The sequence below is a fragment of the Oreochromis aureus genome, linkage group 3 (assembly GCF_013358895.1).
Source record: "Oreochromis aureus strain Israel breed Guangdong linkage group 3, ZZ_aureus, whole genome shotgun sequence".
Classification (NCBI taxonomy): Eukaryota; Metazoa; Chordata; class Actinopteri; order Cichliformes; family Cichlidae; genus Oreochromis; species Oreochromis aureus.
In genome coordinates this window covers 21439214-21460943 of record NC_052944.1, presented here as the reverse complement: position 1 = coordinate 21460943, position 21730 = coordinate 21439214, and the positions used below count along the sequence as shown (strand labels likewise).

At 43.3% G+C, this 21730-nt stretch overlaps 3 protein-coding genes across 5 annotated transcripts; 1 reads left to right on the top strand and 2 right to left on the bottom strand.

The window, feature by feature from the left end:
- Positions 1-1766: 1766 nt before the first annotated feature.
- Positions 1767-5685, bottom strand: LOC116330723. Its single transcript, XM_031753139.2, has 19 exons — positions 5528-5685; positions 5393-5445; positions 5228-5317; positions 5028-5155; positions 4790-4930; positions 4651-4713; positions 4406-4567; positions 4227-4323; positions 3917-4131; positions 3661-3811; positions 3387-3595; positions 3187-3304; positions 2912-3117; positions 2708-2825; positions 2462-2634; positions 2311-2393; positions 2127-2245; positions 1928-2056; positions 1767-1856 (listed from the first exon to the last, which is right to left on the bottom strand). The coding sequence occupies exons 1-19, from the start codon at positions 5548-5550 to the stop codon at positions 1813-1815; spliced, it is 2322 nt and encodes a 773-aa protein (XP_031608999.1). The 5' UTR covers positions 5551-5685; the 3' UTR covers positions 1767-1812.
- Positions 5686-11448: 5763 nt separating this feature from the next.
- On the top strand, positions 11449-11862 carry sst5 (somatostatin 5). Its single transcript, XM_031753157.2, has 2 exons — positions 11449-11571; positions 11692-11862. The coding sequence occupies exons 1-2, from the start codon at positions 11449-11451 to the stop codon at positions 11860-11862; spliced, it is 294 nt and encodes a 97-aa protein (XP_031609017.1).
- Positions 11863-13280: 1418 nt separating this feature from the next.
- trip6 (thyroid hormone receptor interactor 6) lies at positions 13281-21730 on the bottom strand. Of its 3 annotated transcripts, none has more exons than XM_031753155.2 (11): positions 21475-21730; positions 21073-21119; positions 18966-19191; positions 17957-18060; positions 17747-17860; positions 17037-17627; positions 16738-16831; positions 16460-16629; positions 16181-16359; positions 15947-16067; positions 13281-15462 (listed from the first exon to the last, which is right to left on the bottom strand). In XM_031753155.2, exons 3-11 carry the CDS (start codon positions 19180-19182, stop codon positions 15331-15333), a joined length of 1722 nt encoding a protein of 573 aa, XP_031609015.2. In that variant the 5' UTR covers positions 19183-19191; positions 21073-21119; positions 21475-21730; the 3' UTR covers positions 13281-15330. The 3 variants fall into 3 exon arrangements, with proteins under 3 accessions (XP_031609015.2, XP_031609013.2, XP_039465536.1); XM_031753153.2 differs by having other exon boundaries at positions 16738-16834; positions 21475-21729; XM_039609602.1 differs by lacking the exon at positions 21475-21730 and adding an exon at positions 21218-21354 and having other exon boundaries at positions 16738-16834.

Below are 21730 nucleotides of genomic sequence, written 5' to 3'. Positions count from 1 at the left end.
AAAAATAACATGGATGGTATATATGCAAAAATTTGAATTTCTTTATGATCCGTGAAAGAGCAAAAACCTGATGAATCATCAAAATTAACAGCAGCACCTGTAATATACATGACAGCTGCTTTTTTTTTTTCCATCAATGAAGAAAAAAAACTTTTTACCATCCATCAACTCAAATTTTCAGGTCACCTCAAATTTTCTACTTAGCAACTCGAAATGCTGAAAATGTTCTCCAGATTTTCAGATAACCTGAAATTTTGCCTTATGAATGGCATTTTTTTTTTTTTTTTTGAACACATGGCAGAAACAAGCTTCTGTGGATATAACATTACAAACATTCGAATTGAAGGTTGATTTTGGAGCTAAAATTCAGTTAAGTAAAGTTTAACATGCTCTGCCAACATATAGAATCGCCACAATTCATCATCCAATATAATTAAATGTTATATATTTATTTTGCCCCAAATCACAACAAGTCACCTCAAGCTTGTTTATATTGGAAGATAGAGACCCTACAATAACACAGAGAAAAGCCCAACAATTAAACGACCCCATGTGAGAAAGCACTTGGCTATAGTGGTAAGGAAAACTCCCTTTTAACAGGAAGAACCCTCAGGTAGGACCAGATACAGGGAGGGGCGGCCATTTGTCACAACCGATGGAATTTTAAAAAAAAGAAAAAAGAAAAAGTGAAGAATAAACATTTAGTGCATCATGGGAAACCCTCAGCAGCCTAGGCCTATTGCAGTGTAACTAAGGGGGGGATTCTGAGTCACCTGATCCAGCCCTAAGTATAAGCTTTATAGAAAAGAAAGTTTCAGTCTGCAAATACCAGGAACCATATGTAAAGCAGCAGTCAGAGCAAAGTGCTTTATTGGGGTGAAATGCTACAAGGTGTTTAAGATGAGATAGGCCTGATCTATAAATTGATTTTAAATTAAATTCTGGATTCAACAAGGTAATACAGAAACCTTTTATCCGAATTTAGACGCAGGAAATTTAGGTCATCCAAGTCTGTCTTAAAAGACATTACTCCAGTTTAATTGGTGTGTGTCATCTGGCTTCAATGCCCTTTGTTGCAGTTACTTTAATAAAACTGGTCATAAATAAGAGTACCTCAACTTGTCAACTGAGTGGATCATTAAAACCAGAGTTTGCATTTCCAGTACTGGTTTTGGTTAATATCCCAGCTGGCCATCTAGTTCAGTGAAATTCTAGATAAGCAGCATTTGTGACCTAAAGATGACAACACCAAGCTACCGTGTTTAAGCAAAAGTCCAATATATATTTTGTCATGATTACAGTAAACTGATGCCATTGATATGGAACTAGTTAAAGCCAATGATGTCTGGTCAGCAAACCAAATGTGAAGTGTTTCAGGGAGCAAGACAAGTTCCAGTTTGTTCCAGCTTTGCAAGGAGCCATTTGAACACCGCTTTAAAGTTCACAGAATGAAATGCTGTAAGGTCGGATGTTAGTAGCAAAGAACCTTAAATAGTCAGCAAGACCAGGAAGCTGCTATATAGATAGCAGGCCATTTCCTATGAATTTCACCTAGTCATACAAAAACTTCATAAAATCCTGAGGACCATGTTACAGTAATTCAGGCAGCGATCCCCAGTCTTGTACAAGTTTCAAGGCAAACCCTACTGACTTAAGTTACTGTGGTCTTGAAAGAGCCTTTACCATTTATGAAAAGCTGTTCCATCTGATGAGACAAAGCACCGTCTGCACACTAAGTGACAAACTGACAAGAATGGATCACATGATTCATTTAAGTCTTTATTACATAAAAAACCCATTGAAATCTGTTCTTTAAATGACAGTAAATACATTAACTTGTGAAGTTTCCTTTAATCCTGTGGAGAGAAATACAATTTAGACACTTCTAACGCTGGCAAATTCTACCTGGTTTAAAAGTAGTGCAGACCTTTGTTTGAGAGATTCTTTAGGAAACTCGATACTTTGATGTACTTTGCAGAAGGCTGATAACGAGGTCGTATTGTCACCGATCTTGCGGTATGCCCGGTGGATGCACTAGTGGGCTCCACTGTGGGACCTAGAGTAACAGAATTTAACTTAACATTTTCAGTGACACCAACAAGCTGTTTAATTGTTAACCCACCCACCTTCAATGATGCGGTTAGAACGCACGATACGACCAACGCCGACTGTTTCAGACTCAAACTTGTATGCCGAGAAGAGGGCATGTAATCCAGCCACAGTATATGTGCACTGCAGCATGACCCTGGAATACAAGTTACACATTTTAGTAGCTGAAGGGTGAAAACCCAAATAGTGAGGGATGCATACCTGTTCCTACTGCTCAGATTTTCTGCATTTCTCACAGAGCTGAAGATGATCTCATTTCTATAGGTCACAGAGTCCCTGCCCAGCTGGAGAAAAATATGAAGTCTTAATATATGGTAAAAATGATATATAAAAGAAAACATTTGTTCACTACCATGATTATAGCTCCACAGTCATTAACAGCAAAAGAAAAGAGAGCCCTGGTGCCAGCTGCATCTTTAGGCCGACAGGATTTGTCCTTGAGGCTGGTTTCAGCTGGGCTCCCTCCACTTGGGATTGGCAGAGACAAGTTAGCCACCACGGTCACCCTCCCATCAGTCGAACACACTGCATAAACACAAGGGTTTCAGCATGAGTGGCAACTCTGAGACCTTTAATAACAAAGCTTGGGTGCACTTACTAATGAATTCTGGGGGATTGAACAGACAGGTCTTAACTGTGGACGTCTGGACTTCTGACGTTTCACGAACTCTCACAAGGATCTCAAAAGTTCCTGAGAATCCCTTCAAAGTGACGTTCTACCAAAACACATGCAGTTGTACATTTAAAGAGAATTCGAGTTTAAGGACAAACGGATGATGCCAATAGCATTTCCCTCATCTACCTGGTATTTATACCCATTAGTGAATAGCGGCACATCAAGCTGCAGACTCTGGCTGTCATTACTCATGATGTAGCCACGCCGGTTTGCCAGGTCTGAGGTTAGCACGTCCGAGCCGATGGCAATCTCCCAAAAGTAATCAAAAGGGCGATGGTCCAGCTTAAAGTGTATGCTGGACTCAGAACAGTTGGCATCAAAGGCTGGAGGCGCTGTGGGATACAGGATTATTTAATACCACTTCATGCTTGAGCCGAAGACTAAACAGGTTCGAGACTTACAGACACGAGTTAGAGCCGTGACTGCTGTTTGATGGTAATAAGGCTCATTTCCAGGCTGAACAGCTAGTGTATAGTTGACATTCAGGATGTGCTGCAGTGCCAAGGCTTTTCTGGAGAACTAGGAGGAAACATTTTAAGAACCAGCATGAAATATGAAGATGCCACGGGGTGGTGGTGGTGGGGGGGATCCCGGAGATTACCTGCAGTTTGACAACAGGATCATCAAAAAGCACCGTCAGTGTGTATCCATGGGTGCCGTTGGGGTGGAGAACTTCAGTGAGGTTGTAGGTGCTCATATTTGTGAGTGGCAATGTAAATTCTTGTCCATTCAGCTGAATAGAAACTAACATCACATCTTCAGGGACACCGCCGAGATAGATGGTGAATGCGCGCTCTCTTAGAAGAGTTTCTGAAACAAAAAGCCCGTCAGAATCTGACCAAAGCGATCTGATGCAGTGCTTTAGATACACTTACGGTTTTCAGTGAAAATGTGGCATGGCAGCAGGGGAGTGACTATAATCCTGTGAAAACGAAGCCTGGCAGCAATCTCAGCCTCGTCAACTGAGATCTGCTCCAAGTAGAGACGAAAAACGTAGTATTCGTAGAGGTCTCGAGACACAAAGCTCTGCAAAGAGAGTCAGGCTGCGTCACTAATATTTCATCTTAACCTGATGGCAATGCTGTGATTTGAAGACCTGCTGATTCCAAGTCTACAGCTCTGTCTTCTCACCTTCCTGTATCCTCCTTCAGCTTTGTAAGGGATACTGACTTGCAATGTGGTGTTAATCTTCTCCACGGTGTAGCCCCTCTCCTCTGCAACTTTTTTCTCCACAAGTTTCCCATTGACTCCAATACTGACCTCAGTCTCATTTAAGGGAGACACCAGACTGTGGAGCAGCTCAGAAGTCTCCCACATCATATAGCCGCCGTCATATGACCCATTATCTGTGGACACGCCATTTGTGTTTCCTTATGAGTATTTGGGTAAAAAACAAAACAAAAACCAAATAAAAAAACAAAACACCAGGATTAATACTGACGCATGGAGCAAGCAGCCAACAGATCGACCACGAGGACAACCCAGCTTTGCCTCGAGAACAAGACTGCATGGACCACCTCTACTGGAACGCCATTCACCTGGAAAAGGAAACATTTTTTTTTTTAAAAAACATAAGCTGTGAATAAGATTAATAACCTTAACAGTTTCTCATCCCTTTACCTCAGTGCTGAAAGAATGGGGTTGCTCATACGGTGTCCGAAACACAAGCCTCTCATCTGTGAGAGAAAACACATAACCCAGCTTCCGAGCTTCAGAGAGGTTCATGGGCAGAAACTGATCCTCTGCTCTTTGAAACATCACCTTCCAATCTGAGTAAAGGACCTAAGGGGAACAATATTTCAATTCTGTCATTTTAGCTATGCATAAAAATTTAGTTCGGCAGTTGTATTTAAGGCGAAACATACAGGTTTGAAAGCAGAATCTCCGTTTTCCTCATACGGACACGTTGCTTCACTCCTCACCGACACCTGCAGAAAATCCAGGATTATAAGAGATCTCAATGAAATCCCTGGATAAACTGCTATAGGTTGAATCCAAGCTTACTTCCATGTAGTTGACCTCACAGGTAACCTCTCGGGGAGACCACGGGAGCGACAGAGTGCAGGTCTTGTTCAGCGCATATGTGGCCTGCTTCCCGCCACGTGTTACAATCAGGTTGAAGTTGAACGTGAACACTTCATCATCCTATGTAAGTGCATGGGAACACCAGGTTGCCATCATAGAGAACAGACAACACTTAACGTGCAGTAATTAAGTCTGGATAAATTGTGTTGGGGCATACTGCATCATTAGTGTGGCAGCTGAAGTAAGAGGCTCTGAGCTCCACGTGGCCGAGAACTGGGAGAAGACTGATGGTGTATCCACACTCTGCCGCGTACTCCTCGGTGATGGCGTGTACGCCTGTGCTGTCTGGGCGACAATCCAGAGATTAGCGAGATTTAACATGCACCAGGAAGGAGTTACAGCCAGTCAGAGACTCACCGACAGCCTCAAAGCGAGGTTTATCCCCAGCAAAGGAGAGACCAACAGCTATCATGAAGTAACGCTCACGACACTCCATTTGAAGAACTCCTGCATGATTAAAGATTTTAAAGATTGCTTTTGTAACACAGCTGCTCTTATAAGAAGCAAACATTTAAAGCTCACCAGTGGGAACATCAAGTGTTGAAGCTGTCCGCAGAGACAGGAGAAAGAGCACTCTGTAAGATAAAAGAGATTTAAGTCTCAGGGAAGGAAGCTGCTTCAGGAGCAACCCATAAACTAATGTGGAAAACAGCTTACCCAAAGCAAAAACAAAAGGCCATAGCCACTGATGTGTTGGTAGTGTCTAAAACTAGCCTGGCTGCTAGCAAACTACACCTGCTAACCAACACAAGCTCAACTGTTGCTTTGCATATCCTGGCCACACTGGCACCATGCTGTGCTGAAACCTAAACCAGCTTTTATTACCACACCAGCAGGGCAGCCGCTACACCACCATGTGTAGCCTGTTAGAAATCAAGCCATCTTTCAATCAGCGGACCAGTTTCATGGCAGCACAGGTGTTGCCAATAACAATACCAACAGTCCTCCACTTGTGACCATAGTGATGCAAAGCTACATGGTATGGGAGCTTTTTTTTATCATCCATAAATCAGTGTTTCAGGTTGTCATCTTATTTTCTCAGATGTTTCAGTTAGTAAGTCAAATTTTTGATTCATGGTTGATTTTTAGTGGGAGAAACATTCATGTGTCATTTATGCTTAAAAAGAAGAATTAAACTACGCTTTCATTTCACCACTTCATTTTATTTTAAGAACAGACTTTAGGAACATATTGATATTGATATGATTGATGTAAGTGAGAACTGATATCCTTGGATGGTCATCTTAACCACATAGGTCTGGCTGTGAGTACTGAAGCTCCACCCACAAACATTCTGTTTGTGAGTTGGAGCCAATCCAAAGAACGCTGGCTTAAGGGGGGAGGAGTTAAATGGGTTGTTTCAAACAGAAGATGAACAACAGCTTTTATTTTAATGCTTTATGAATAAACTGACACTCCACTTCTTCAATAAAATGTAAGCTTCCATCAACAAAGTTTATTCATTTAGTCTTTAATACTTGGATTTTTCATGGTTTGCAAAGAAAAAAAAAGTAGTAGTAGTAGAATGTAGTAGATATGTCTCTGCCAGACACAAAACATTGTATTTATACACAGTGGTATAAAGGATTTTGTGTATCTGTCCTTTTAGCAGTTGAGCTGAATCAGTCTGTTAGAGAAGACGCTCTGCTGCCTGACCAGTAAGTGGTTTGATCAGTTACTTCCTCTCCACAATAACTTCAAAAGTCTTCAGCTTGCAGCCAATCACAGAGCCAGCCTTCCTGATCAGTCCGTTGGCGTCATCAGCTCTGATGCTGCATCCCTCCTCAGACCACAGCAAAGTACACAGCACCCACCACAGCTAACAGACAGAAAACTCAATAAACATTGAAGGATCTCAGCTTTCTCAGCTCTGTATACAGCCCGGTCTATACAGGTCTACCAGTTCAGCCTGTGATCAATGTGGACGCCCCGATGCTTGTACTCCTCCACCACCAGGATAAACGCAGGTCGTGTAGCCGTCCTCACAATCGTCTCTGGTCGTATTCTCATTCAGAGAGCACATATCCCACCCCCAGACCACTCCACAAAATCATTCAGTCATCAAATTCTGCAGAATCACAGTATTTCTGTTGGTGGCATGCGCTGGAGATGTACTCAGAATCTTCCCTGTATGAGGTGAACATGAATGGAGACAGTGTAGTCCACGCTTGAGCTCCTACTGCACATAATTGAGATGTTTTAGTCTATATAATCAACATATAGTGCTAAAAGTGACAATTAACAGCAGTCTACTGGATAAAAACAGTTTCTAGGGAAGAACTGACAGAAATACAATTAATTAGTTGGCACAACATAATGTAACCTACCTGTTGACACTCAAATGTGATAAGGCAAAGAGCAGCAGCACACTGGAAAAAATTCATGGCACTAGTAAGTGCATTAAGCCACCCAACACTGCGGACTTGTAGTGTGACTCTCACCCACGCAAAGTATGCTAACGTGACGCTATGAAGAGTACAGTCAGACCGAGTCGACCTGAAAGGTGTCAGTCGTGTTCAGACTCACCTGTCCAGCAAGAAGCCGTGTGGCGCCCACATTGGCGTGGACGTCTGCGTTGAAAACACGCGTGATGATTCACTTCAAAGTAAATTTTAAAAAAGAGAAAAAGAGGCAAAAGACAAATTTTAGGCCTTAATGTAAACTTCGAACCGTGTTTGACGTGAAAACTCGCTGAAGTGAGAAGCTGTATGAAAACACGATGCTACAGCGACACCTAGTGCTGAAAGCGGGGCGTGTCACTGACTGCCAGCTTTGATGAAGACATGAAAACATGGCACACAGGAAGCGCTTGGATAAACAGATTCCTCTACATATTAACGAAATTTATCATAAATGTCACAAAGCGTAATAACTGAAGGTTTTCTGGAGGCTCTGTGAGTGCATGTAAAAATGTATCTGCATGCAGAGTAGCAAGAAAGAGGATGAAAACTGCCAACTCAAGCAGCTAAATAGTAAATGTGCATCAGTATTAGATCATTTAATGTCAGCTGGTTGAGTGTCACTTTAAAAACTGACATCAGTGAGTTAAAAATATCAGAATTTTCCAGCATGAGTGGTGATTCTGTCTGCACCTGTATTATTATTATTATTATTATTATTATAGGTGATGTTATGTCACGAATCTGACAGTCATTTAGGTTAAAACACATGCTGTGGTAAGACTCTCAGTAAATATGACTCTAGGTAACGATGGATATTTGGCTCTAATGTCATACATGTCTAGTTTTTTGTGAGCCACGTTAGTATTCACTGTGGTGTTGACCCAGGGTGAGTCAATGTTTTATAAATCGCCAAATCACAAAAACAGTCACCTCAAGATGCTTTATATTGTAAGGTAAAGACCCTACAATAATACAGAGAAATCCCAAAAAATCAGTGGAGCCCATTTAAACAAGCACTAGGCAAAAGTAGGAAGGAAAAACTCCCTTTTAACAGGAAGAAACCTCCAGCAGAACAAGTGGCAGCCATCTGCTGTGACCAGTTGGGGGTGAGAGGAAGGAGACAAGACAAAAGACACACTGTGGAAGAAAGCCAGAGATTAATAATATATAATGATTAAATGCATAATGGTGTATAAACACATGGTGAGTGACAAAGAAACACTCAGTGCATCATGGGAAGGCCCCAGCAGCCTAAAAATATCGTGGCGTAACTAAGGGAGGATTCAGGGTCACCTGATGAGAACAGGTCCAGATGTGACATTTGGGTCAGATGTCTCACAAAGGCATCCTTATTCATTATCTCAGACCTCTCTATTTAATCCCAGGTGGCACAGCTGGATGCCCGCTCTGACTCAACACCTTCCAGAAAATGTTACTTTAAGTCAAGTCCCGTCATGATTAAAGACTGAGTAATCAGACAGAGTCCCGTGGAGAGGACAGTCACAGAAAAGGTCACTCTCTTTTTACAAAATGAGATGTGAAAATGATTTTTTCTTCATTAGTTGGCACGGTGTTTGAGCACTCCTTGACTCCAGCTGGTTGCTGAGAAGTTCTTTAAGAAATGTGATGGCTTCTTTTAAATGGCAGGAACAGTGAATCAAGAGAACATGTCAGTCACAGTCAATAAAGCTGATTTGATAGTTGGTTCGCTGTGAATCAGTATTTAAGCATTTTTGTTAAACGTTTCTTAAAAGCATATCTTGACCAAGGTCTTGATGTTTTTCTGACTTCCTGTCCTGCTGAAAGAGTAGAAAACTGAATGAGCGCAGTATTTATACCTCCACGCAGGCGTCAGAATCGATCCAGCAGTACCAGAAATATTGCCTTTTGCATTTTTCACACTCCGCTTCCTTTTCAAAATCATTTGCCTACATTACCCACAATGCAACCACTGACTATTCTTTCAAAGAGTTGAGGATGTCAAGCCTGAGATTGTCATGGCCCTGGGTCAGCTGGCCCAGTGTTTAGTGGTTTTCAGACTTTTTAGTTTTGTTTATTTAATTCTGTGAATTCCCAGGGTTGTGTTATGTTTACATGATTTCTTGTATTCATTCTCTTAGTGTATTTAATCGATGTTCGTGCCAGAATGACCAGCAAAACTTCACTGGCTGACTGGTGACAAATATTGGGTGAAGAATGGGACACCATCCCACAGCAGTGTGTGACCAAGCAGGTGGCCAGCAGGAGGAGGTGGTGCTGCTCAACCCACAAGTGGATTTTCATTACAAATGTGGCACCATTTAAGGTGGAATAAACAGGCTTTTCAACAGTATAAGATTTATTGCCAAGAAGAACTGTTAGAACAAAGAAATAGTTAACCAGACACAAATTTCCTTAGTTTATTCATGAAATTAGGTAACCTATTATGAATCAATCACCAGTTTGCAACACGAGCTTCACATAAACATTACTCGACAGCATTTACATCCTCAGTGATTGTACTCCACCCGTCCTTCGAGCAAGCAAAGCAAAGCAGCCTAAATCATGACGCTCCCTCCGCCGTGCCTTTCCTCCTTCATTGTGGAGCATCATGGGGACTTTCCAACGTTGAACATTTCACTGTGTTTTTGCAGCACTGGTTTCCTCTGTGGCGTCCTTTCACTGACACCATCTTAATTCAGTCTTTTTCTGACAGTGGGTTAAAAAATGATGCGCAGCATTTGTTTAAACAAAGATCGAGATCTCAAAGTGTGGGCGGATCCCTGCTGCTACTGAGAAGAGGAGGTGAAAAAATGAGTAAGCAGGATGGAAACTCAATCACAGAGGGCACAAAAGCATTTGAAGACACAAAACAGAGGAGGAGTGCATTTCTTTTAGGGGCAACCCTGAAATTTCTCTTTGAGCTAGTCTTCACTGTTACTTAAATAGCAACTTTCTACTCAGTTGAGAACTCAAAGCACTTTCTACTGTAAGTGCCATTCACCAGACACTCCAGTGGATGTGTCAGGCTCAGCATCTTGCCGATTTAACCTGCTCTACCACCCGACCCACCTGTCTAAGTCTTGAAATAACTTTTTGTGGCCTTTTCCAGCTTTGTGCGCCTCTATAATGTTGTGATTGCACTAAACGTCTGGACTTTCTACAACCTTCACATCTAATCTCCTTCACCGGACCACCTGACTCTGAGTAAGTTCTGTAGAAGTCATCTCAGAGGTTAATTTACTTTTTCCTGCCTGCACTGTGAAGGATCGCCCAGTATCTTCAGTTTAGACACAAAACCGTTTGAGTGTTATCAGTTTAGCCCGTTGTGTTTTGTTACTGTCAGTGACAACCGGGTCACATTTCATGAGTAATGGATGCAAATTCCCGCTGTTTGGAAACGCTTCTCTTGCAGCCGTAAATGCCGGCTAATCCCTTCCCAGACTAAAGGCGACAGCACTCAAGCGAGGAAAACTCACTTTGTCTCCTTGTTGAACGAAGCACTTATGTTCTTATTTATGCGCAAAACAAAACACTTACATCAAGTGTTTTGCTTGCGAGTTGACATTTAGATGCAACTCCTTTCCTTTATTTCCCCATTGACTCAAAGTGACGATGGCGTGAAGGGTGGGGGAGTGTTGGACGGGTTAGCTGTGTCCAGGCAGCCTCGTTAACATTTGAGTCACACTGTGTTATTAGCAGCACTGAACGGTGTCCGGACCTCATGTTGCGCTCCAGATCCCTGCAAAGCTGCTGTGGCTAATTACAAGTGGCAGAAGTTACCTCAAAAATCAGTTTTTTGGATTTAACGTATCTCGTTTAAAGTTAATGCGGCATGAGTGCAGATCGGCCTGAAAACCACCTCTGTGACTGCCCAGTGATGACCTTATCCTGTCCGGTGACACGTCTGTTCACAGCCTCTGCCACACACACACACCTCCTCACTGCCTCACAGCCAATCCTCTCCACCAATCACATCCTTTTGTTGGCTTGAGGATGAGGAGGATTTGAAGATGAAGGTGACTATTTATCAGCCCAGCTCATCATGATACCCTTCAGCTCCTGCACCTCCTACATCCCGATTGGTTAGGGTTTCTTATAATTTGGGGATTTTTGCAGCACTGCACATCTCCAGCGTTGAAAGCAGAGTCAGGGAACGTAAGAGCTGAGTTGTTTTGTCTGCGGTTTGAGGCGGAGATGCTTCGCTCTCAGGTGCTTCTCGTGGCTCTGGGTTTGTCTGTGCTGCTGGTGCGGGTGAGCACGGCTCCATACAGCGACATGCTGACAGAAACACTGAGAGCAGACCTCACAAATGACAAGGTGAGTAAATACTGCATCAGGAGCTAAAATATATAAACAATTTTGTACTGGAGCAGGTGTTTGAACTTCCACGCAGTGCCTGAGGAACCCCCCACTCCCTCCATTTCTGTCCTCCTTTAGGATCTGACTCACTGGCTCTTGCTGAAGTTCATGGCTGAACTGATGGCGGCGAGAGGAGACGAGACGCGGCGAGGCAGGGAGGAGGTGACGAGGCGACACCTCTCTCTGTCCCAAAGAGAGCGCAAAGCAGGCTGCCGCAACTTCTTCTGGAAGACTTTCACCTCCTGTTAACAGCAGGAGCATCTTTTGTTTTTAAAAACAGATCAGCCAACGCATGTTTGCTTACTTTGTAGTAACCAGATTATTTACAGTAAGATAACAAATGTACAGATACTTTAAAAGTTGTAAAGACTAATAAGATTATATGTTTCATGACCGGCAGGTACAAACTTCTGAAATAAATTTTCTGATTTTAAATCCCGAATTCTCGCTTTTCTGTGAAGCTGGTACCGATGAGATATCCTGATTCTGTCTACATCAAACCCCAGCTTTCCTGGATCCTACATTTCCCACAATACAAGTCGACATCATCTTTTGGTAATGTGTTTTTTTCTTACTTTTGAACACAGTGCAGGAGACAGCATTAGAGGGAAATCGTTCACAGATAGATACAAGTTTCTTTTTGTTTTTAAAAGCCATTTAAAAACTTGAGTAACCGGCTCAGCTTGCAATGTAAAAGCATTATATAAATCACAGATAACACTGATTAACCTGGCGAATGTAACAAATACCCGGGCAGCACCGTGATGCATTAGTCTCCCCACAGGAAGAAAAAGATTCTGGGTCTGAAACCTGTGCAGACTTTCAGGGTAACATGTGATTTAAATACATGAATTTCACTGAACTGCACGTTAAATGTGCAGCCCTAGTTGTATATAGCTAAAAAAAAAAAAAAAAAATCCAAAAGGTACTGCCTGCACATGCAGAGCCCTGTGCAGCTGCATTAGGAGCAACGTGTAATACTACGATTACTTAGTTTTACCTGAAATGAAGACGTTTTAAATTTGACTTCCATATATGCAAAAGCACATAAATCCAGAGTAAAATCTCTATAATTTATTCAGCGACTGAAAATCTGCTGCAGCCGTCTCCTCAAATGCAAATGATAACCAAATCAGGTAACTCTGAAAATTCAAGTACCTATTTGCTTGGAACAAATACACAAATTTTGTTGCCTGTGCCCACTTTTTAGTCCTCAGCCAAGTTTGTGAATGCGATAATTGGAGAATTAGGAGATGGGGGTGCTTCAAACTGATACCAAAGGTGCGTCTACTGGAAATTTCAGATGAGTCTGTATCTCTGTGATCTCAAACTCAAGGTCAAGGTCAAAGGTCGAGTTGCCTGAAAATTTTGTGAATGTGATAACTTGAGAAGTCACTGAGGCTGAGGTGTAGCACTGATGGTGTTTGTTAAAAAGCCAGAATCACCTCTTTGCTAATGTTTTAACCACTGAGCTCCAACTCAGCACTTTAAACTGAATCCACAACAAGGATCGTAATCTGCGACTGAAAAGGAGAGAAAACTCCAAGATCCGAGGAGCGTGACGCATGTTGGCGTGATTCAGTGTGTTGAGTGAATTGCGAGCACTGTGAAATGTTTAAAAAAAGCAGATTAGCGCATCAGGAGATAAATGAAGAGGTGGCGACGACTGGAGCGTTTTAAAGTGATCGTGTTGTGTCACCGAAACAAAAGCAGAATTCACAGAAACACACAAAAACAAAAACAGTTTCAAATCAGGACAGTTATGGAGCTGAATGACATCCTTGAGGTAAGGCTTTCACATTTCTAGCCCTTTAAGTTAAACACGTACAAAATGCGGACGGAGAGACAAGAGGTTAAACACAATTATAACAAATACTGTAGCTCCAAAGGCTCAGAGTATGACTACTTTGCCTCCATAAGTGAAGACTTGTAATCGAAAACAAAAAAACTCCATTTAAGGGGGCTAAACAAAGTCATCACCTTAAAAGGAAGGTGAACCTATCATGCTTTTCTTTACTTCTTTGTTTCCACTTACTGTGTTAAACTGTAGGTGATGTCATAGAGAAGGCTTAATCATAGGCACATAAGCCACCTGCTGGTCTAACCATTTGTTTGTGAGGGGCAGCCAATCAGAACAGAGCTGGTTTTAAAAGAAGGGGAGGAGCAAAAACAGCTCAGACAGAGAAAGTAACTTTTTGATTATTTCAGACTGAATCATGCAAAGCTGCTCAACTTGAGTTCAAAATTACAGCACAATAGGTCCCCTTTAAATTCAGCACTCATTACCCCCTAACGGTGCCTTCACACCAAACAAGAAACACAAGTTTTGCTTCATATCGCTTGCATGAATGTAGCCGCATTAAAAACCTGTGAATCAACAAGACGAGGAGGAGCAGAGTTTCATGAAAAACCACCAAGTCCTACGATATCGCTCCCTTTTCTGTGTGAAGCAAAGATCTCTGTAAGATTGTCCTGACTGTAGGCCGGACTGTGAGAGAACATGCAGTCACCAGGAGAGCGCGGCTTGATTTGCTTCTGCAGCACAGCGTGAAAGCTCAAATATTTTAACTCATTTAAGTCTTTTCACGCCGTCCGGTACAAATCCGCCTCATTTTGTAGACTCTGTTTGCAAGCGTGCTGAGCGAAACCTCTGCTTGGCGTCTGGTGTGAACGCACCGTCGCAACGATAATCCATAAGTCATCTGCCCCTTTAAACAGATTATCACTTTGAAATGCTTTTTTCCTTTTTAACGTTTCCCCAAATGGCACATTAAACAAACTCTTTACAAGAGGCTTCGAGCTTTTGCACACCAGGATGCCTCGTAAGTGAGCCACACCCTGTTTTCCATTAGACAAAGTGAGTTTGACTTCATTGCACCGTCATTTTAAATGTAACATGTCAAGTATCAAACAAACAAGCATCAAACAAAGATTGTGTTTCGTAGACATTCACAAATAGCAAAAAAAAAAAAAAAAGAGAGAAAAGAGTCCTATTACAAGTTATGAGTAAGCGACTAGTAACATGATGCTGTAATGCTGAGAAGCGTGACAAAGAACCTGTCCTAACAAATCTCGTTCTAAAGAAAAATAAGCTATTGGCTGTCAAACTGCTACACATTCTTTTCGTCTACATTTCCTGCTCTATCAGGCTACGCCACCGCACTGCACTACAGGCTACACGCGTTCCAAAACAACCCGCAGCAGATTCACTCAAACCCACCTGTTATGTACAGTCACAGTTGTTTTTGTGTGCTTTTAATATGCATTTCGATGTAAAACGCTGCCTACTCTCTAGCCTGGTTCATTCAAACCATAATCCTGATTATCACGTGTGTCCCTTATCTGGAAAAAAATCATTATTTTCAGATTGAAATCTGTAACATCCGTGTGTGCTTTCATTGTCTTTGAAAGTGTTAAAAATAAAATAAAATGACATGTGCAAGGAATATGTGGGCAGTACCGGAGTGGATGATTGATAAAGTGGAGCCCAAGCTGCCTGCAGGTCAGGCCACTGTCGTACAAACGCTGAGCTAAACATTACAAACGATGTACCCAAAGAGTAAAGGAAATGAAGCGGGAGAAGCCGAACACTAGTGAGGAGGAAATTAAAGTAACGATTTTCTACCGACACTGTGAGTGAACAAGCTGCTATCAATAATGCGCCGGCTGTCCGTGGATCTGTGAGGCCGGGAGCGAGGAGGTTCAGGTAGAGATTCGTTAGCAGTCGGTGGAGATTTTGGCCGAGAGGTCCTGGATGCGGCGTGCGCTGCAGCTCTTGCACAGGATGTGGCCGTCCAGCGGGTAACAGCCTCGACCGTCGCCTTCAGACGACAGCAGGAGACCACATTCCTGACGAAAAGAGGCACTTTGGTCACTTCAGATAAACGCTCACAAGGACCTCCTAGTTTTGTGTTTTGAACTCTTCGTCGATTATGCTGCACTTCACACTTTGATCAGCAAGTCCACATTTAAATACAAATTTAGATTCCCTAGATTACTGTGATTGATTTAAGTCAACACACTGAACTGTTTCCACCTAAACCTGCAGTTTAGAGATTAGAAACGCCATGCTGATGTTTATTAACTATTCTCACAAGAGAGTTCATTGTGTTAATTATATGTAATGTTTAATGTAACCAGGCTTTCTTCTGCCTTGGAAAGGCGCAGGCATTGAGTCTGTTACTCTATTTCCCTGAAACTGATGCCTTTTCCTGTTATTTTTAAATATTTGCTAAACAAATATGCCCGTTATTCTCAGAAAAAAGGGAAACCCTAATTCATAAAGCTTTTCCTCGATATATGCCAAGAGATCTGCTTGATTGGGAAAGCTCACCTCACAAATGTAACAATTAACATGGAAGCTGCGGTCCAGGGCTACAATCCTGACGGTCTCCTCCTGCCCCGGCTCGGGCATGATGGGCTCCCCACACACCGAGCAGCGCGGCGCATACTTCCTGTCAGACACAACAAGCATCAAACCTCAAGTTAGTTTAAGCACTTCTGTCTCGGCCTCAGTGCAGAGTCGCAGCCTGCAAACATCGTTTAGCTCGCACAGTTCAGCGATTACCTGTGAAAGTCCTCTATGCAGTGTATCTGAGACGTGGCGTCCACTGTGAAGGGCACGCCGTCCAAACAGCAGTTACAAATGACACACGTGAAGCAGCGAGGGTGGTAGGCTTTCCCCATGGCTCGCAGGATGCGGTCCAGAATGGGTTTGGAGCACTTTGAGCAGCGCTCTAGTGTGCTCTTAAGAAAAACAGAAGGAAATAAGAGCTGGCGTGAGAGTGGACCACTGAAAGACGAGGGAGAGCAAATCTCTCTGGTTTCAGGAAATACGAAAACGTACGATGTAACAGCTCTCGCAGTAACTCTTCTTGTCAAGAGCGTAGAAGGGTTGCCCTCGCAGACGTGCGTGGCAGGTGATACACGTGAAACACTCCACGTGGAAAACCTGCTCCATGGCGATGCAGCCGCTGCCATCGCCGACCACGTTGTCGCCGCAGCGGGCGCAGCGACCTGAAGGTCGGCACGGAAACAGACAAGAAAAAAGGCATTAAGATGAGCTTTCCTCTTAAACTATTTTTAGATTTATTCCTGTGATGTGCCACTAGTAACAACTGGTACCAAAATAGTCCTCAGCAGGCGGGTGGTTCATATCATACACCAGCTTCTTGGTGAGCCGATCCAGCTCTTCCTCAGGCCTGGTCGTTGCTGCCCCCTGCTGGAGGAAAGAGGACACATAAATTAAACAAAGTTTATTTGATTTTTCAGAAAACCTGGACTACAAATCAATTTGTGTTTGTTGTATGAAAAAAATAGAAGTTTTATTTTATCTGAGTGTGTAAGACAAAGTCAGTTTTCCACAACTTCTCCATTTCCAAAGCTCACTTTTAAGTCTTAAAATGGCTTATTTGCGTTCCTACCTTGCTCGACTGATAACCTGGACCCTGTGCGGCTCCCGACCCACTCTGATTATTTTCCATCGCTCTCTTAGATACTGGAAGCTGGTTAACTCTTCCTCCAAACCCTGAGCCGTTCCCCTTATACCCCCCCTCAGAGTGCATCTCCTGAACCTGTGAGCCGGGATGTGGAGGGTACCAGCCCTGGGGAGCGGTTTGAGTCTGGGGCGGGGGTCGTGACACGTGCTGGCGAGGAGGAGGCGGAGTGTATGCCTGTTCAGCCTGCCTCCCCGTCTGAGAGTAGGTGACTGGCTGCGCTGTCTTGACCTGGACGCTGAACCTGGGCCCCGTAGAAGTGGACGCTGTGGTGTAGGAGGCTGGGACAGGCTGAGGGTAAGGTTTAGGGGTAGAAGTGGTGTAGTAGTCCTGCTGGTGGGAGGTGGAGTACTGAGGTGTCTGATGCTCATTGGGGTAGGGAGGTGCTGGGTGGTATTGGCTCTGGGGATGAGGGTTGTAGCTCATGGATGGGCGACCCTGAGGAGGGGCAGCGCTCTGGTGTGCAGGCTTGTAGTGATCCGCTGAGAGGTATTTGTTGTAAGGCACGTTGTCATAGAGCTGTGGGGAGGCAGAGAATTAATAAACAAGCAAATAAAGAGAGATATAAACATTATTCATTGTTTAATTTATCATTTAAGTATATGTAAATCATTTTGAGCTAATCAAGCTTGCCATACTTGAGTGCTGGAGTCCTGCGGGTGGCTGTCCAGATCAGCCAACATACTGGTGAGGGAGTCAATTTCGGCATCGATTTTGGAGTGATAGTTTGCTGGCTTCTCTGGGCCACGATGCTAACACCAGAACAGCATAAGAAACATGTCAGCTGGTTCTGAAACCCTTCAAATCTTTAGTTTCTTGTAAGAAAAGCTACTGATATGTCCACTCACCATCATCTCATAGCTGTCCATGTGAGGGCTCCAACTGCGGTCTTCTTTAGGACCGTGTGGAGAAGGGTAATAGTGATCACCAGATGAATGATGCATGGGTCCACCTAATGTTTTAGAGAACAGATATTGGAAATTAATCCAAAACCGTCTTTGACAACAATTTTTTTAAAGCACAACAACACAAAGCAGATCTTCACTAAAAAGATTCGCTCTGACATTCATGCAATGCATCGCTGGTTTCTTAAACACTCGTTCTACCCACATTAACCACGAGAGATCTTTCAGTCATGATTCTAATATGAGTAAGAAACGCTACAGTCCTGAATCTGTTTCCAATTAAACAAAAAACAAAGAAGTGAAGAGTCAGCATTCCAGCATAGCCACATCAGATTTGTTTCTATCAGACTTTTAGTCACTTACTTCTAAATATTCTCATTGTTTTACCCCTGACATACACCAGTGTTTCAGGAGTGTCCCCAAAGTGGATCTCTGATCTGTGTCACTTACAAATACCACTGTTTCCTTTTTTACAGGGAGGAGTCACCTCAAGGCACTTCAATCTTTAAGGTAAAGACCCTACAATGTTAGAGGCAAAACCCCAACAATGAAACCCCTAATGAGCAAGCAACCGTTGACCTTTGGAAGGAAAAACTCCCTTTTAACAGGAAGAAACCTCCATCAGAACCAGGCTCAGGGAGGGACAGCCATCAAATTTAAAAAGCAAGCTTTTGACATTTAATACTAAAAAGAGTTCGGCAAACACAGACTTTATTTGTGAATCTCAGACTGCTAGAGGCTTCCTAAATATAACTGCTACAGGAAGGGATCATTATTCAGCCTAACATCTTCACATCAGTAGCAGAGGATGGATATCATGCAGTTTATAGTGTTTTATGATTTTACAGCTCCTTTCTTTTGGTTGTTACATAAAAACATCAGTGAGTTGAGTTTCAGATGCTCACAGCGATGCTTTCAGGACGATACAGCGTGTGCGGAGTAGCCTTCTTACCTGTGGGCCCAGTTGCCATGTACCTGTTGGCCATCCCTCCTCCTCCTCCTCCTCCTCCTCCATTCTGATCGTGAGGACCATATTTTGGTCTGAAATCGGGCGTGCCCTTCTTCATAGGGGCTCGATAGATTGCTCCGCCAGGAGAGTGGGACATCTGGGGGGCGGCTCGCTCTGGGCTGTCGAGAGTCCTCGGTGGCAGCCAGGTGGGACCGGACATGGCAGGTGTCTGAGGTGATGCAAACATTTATGTCACATTTTTCTGTACATAAAAGTTCATTAATACAATATAACTGATACATGCTTTTAATCTATAACAATAATTAGAAAATTGACTTCAACCTCCTGATATATTTTTTATGCTTTTAGGCTTAATTTGTGTATTTGAGCTCAGCTGTGGCCGTTTTGCGCATTTATGCCGGAGGTAACCAATGGAAACTAAGGGATGCTTCAGACTTTGTTTCCTATGGCAACGGGCACACACGGATTGAACAATGGGCTTCTGGTTGAAGAGCAGGAAGAGAGAAGCTGGACTGCAGGGCTCGGGGATTTCCAGCAGGATCGCACACGCCTGAAAACATGTGCGAGTGTGTTTTTGTGCGTATCACGACACAAACGGTGACGGAAAAGATCACCAGCACACCCGTTCACACACACAGATGTACAGTGACATAAACAGGTGCAAATCTGCAGCTACCCCTCGTCTGTTTATCCGCCACAATAGTTATTGTCTTTTCATGTTTACACACCAGTATCATTTATTTCCAAATGAAGCCGGGACAAAAACGTGGCAGGAAATGTTGTACCGTGATATGTATCTGTATACACATAAACACCTGGCTCATAACAATATACTATGTATTCTCAGGACAAGCTCACAGCTGAGCTGAAAAAGTGCTGACTTGCACGTGAGGGGCGTAAAGCTGCTCCTGTTACATAAGAAAAAAAACATCGGACATGTTTTACTGTTATCGGTATTGTGTATTTTTGAGCAAATATGACTGTAATAACACTGAGGTCAGACAGATTTCAGGCCATCACTTTGGTGTGTGCGCTTTCATCATTTTACAGAATACAAATATAGCTGACTCATCAAACTCCACAGACAACATAAACCAACAGCCAGCACATATGAATGCAAGCTATAGACACAAAGCTAAAATGGACTGAGAGGCACAGAGAGTCTACGTACTGTCAGAGTGGAGAAATTAATAGCCCACTCAGACTGATTGTATGTGGGTCGTGTGGCCATCATAAGAGGATTATACTGACGGATGAGAAGATGAGGTAGTCACACAGAAAAACAATTCCCAAACACTAGATTTAAGCTTTTTTCCCCTCCCTTTCACCTTCATTAATTAAGATTTGGAGTCATTTATCAATAAACCACACAATGTCAGGATGGACTTTATATGATAATACACACTGACCACGTGGAAGAAAGAGTGACCCAACACCTCCACTGACAACCCGTTAACACCCCCTGTCTGAATCCGGATGAGCACACACTCAAATCCCAGGATCCAGAACAGGAAATTAATCTCATCTGTTATATCACTCTGAGTTTAGACCCTCTTGTTACCTCTTGATGTGGAGTGAAACACAAAGCTAAGTGTGTGAGCTGAGCTGGACTGTACGGGAGGCGCAGCAACCCGTAAAATGTCAAAGTTGATGCTGACTGCAGCAAGAAGCGTGAAGGAAACGGGAACAGAGGCACAGGACATCCGGGATTTTTGGAAAATCGAAATGAAAAGCACTGGAAGCACTTCAGTAACACACAATATTAAAAGAATAACAGACTACATTATAGAAAAGACAGCTTATTTGTATTTTCAGCTTTTATTCCCAGTCTAATTTTAATCACAGGTCGTTATTTTGTAACATTTACGCTTTTATTCTGAAGCTCGCTGCTCTGTTTGCGTTAACTCATCTGACACAGTGTCGGCTGAAAAGGTGGCGATCTGTGCTGCTTAAACGGAGTAAGAGGAAGACAAAATGACTGAAGTCATACCGGGAAACATTTTTTTTATATATATGTATGTATTTTAATTTTTAAAAACACAACCCATACCGTGCTATATAACACGAACAGCATCAGATCGTCTCCTACCTTTCACAGTACCGTTACAGAGAGCCTCCTCTCTCCCTCGTTGTCATCTAAAAATCCAGAAACACAGCAGGTTAGTGAGGAAACAAGCAGGCACATCACAGACACACGAGCGACATGTTTGTTCTGCTTTTTTGCCCTCACTAACATTTTTCTTCTCTCGTGAAAGACAAACTGCTCAGCTGCTCGTTCAAACCTGTCCTCCGTACCCCACACATGTAAAAACACACACCATTTTAAGTGCTCCAAACCGGGGCTAACCGGCCGTGATTAACTTTAGTAACAGCCTTGTTTACTTGTTTGCTAGCCTGTTTTGAACTCGAGCAAAGCTCGTGCCTCTCCCTCGGGCTAACTTCAGCCGAACAGGAAACAAAGCAGCCAGCCAAAACGCACCACGACACATACCGTGTGAAATGAGCCACACCAACACGACCTACGCCTCCATCCAAACGCTCCCAGGCCGGGGAAAGTTGTCCCGGAGAAACTTTCTTTCTGCTTCGACGTCGCTAACCTACTTTATCCCGGATCCAGAGGCCTTTAGCAGCAGCAGCGGCGGCCGCAGATCCTCACTGCATTCCCACCGTGTGACGTCGTTGCTGCGCGCGTGTACGTGCGCGCGCACGGAGACGTGGGGGGTCCGTCACATCTACAGGCTGCCCCC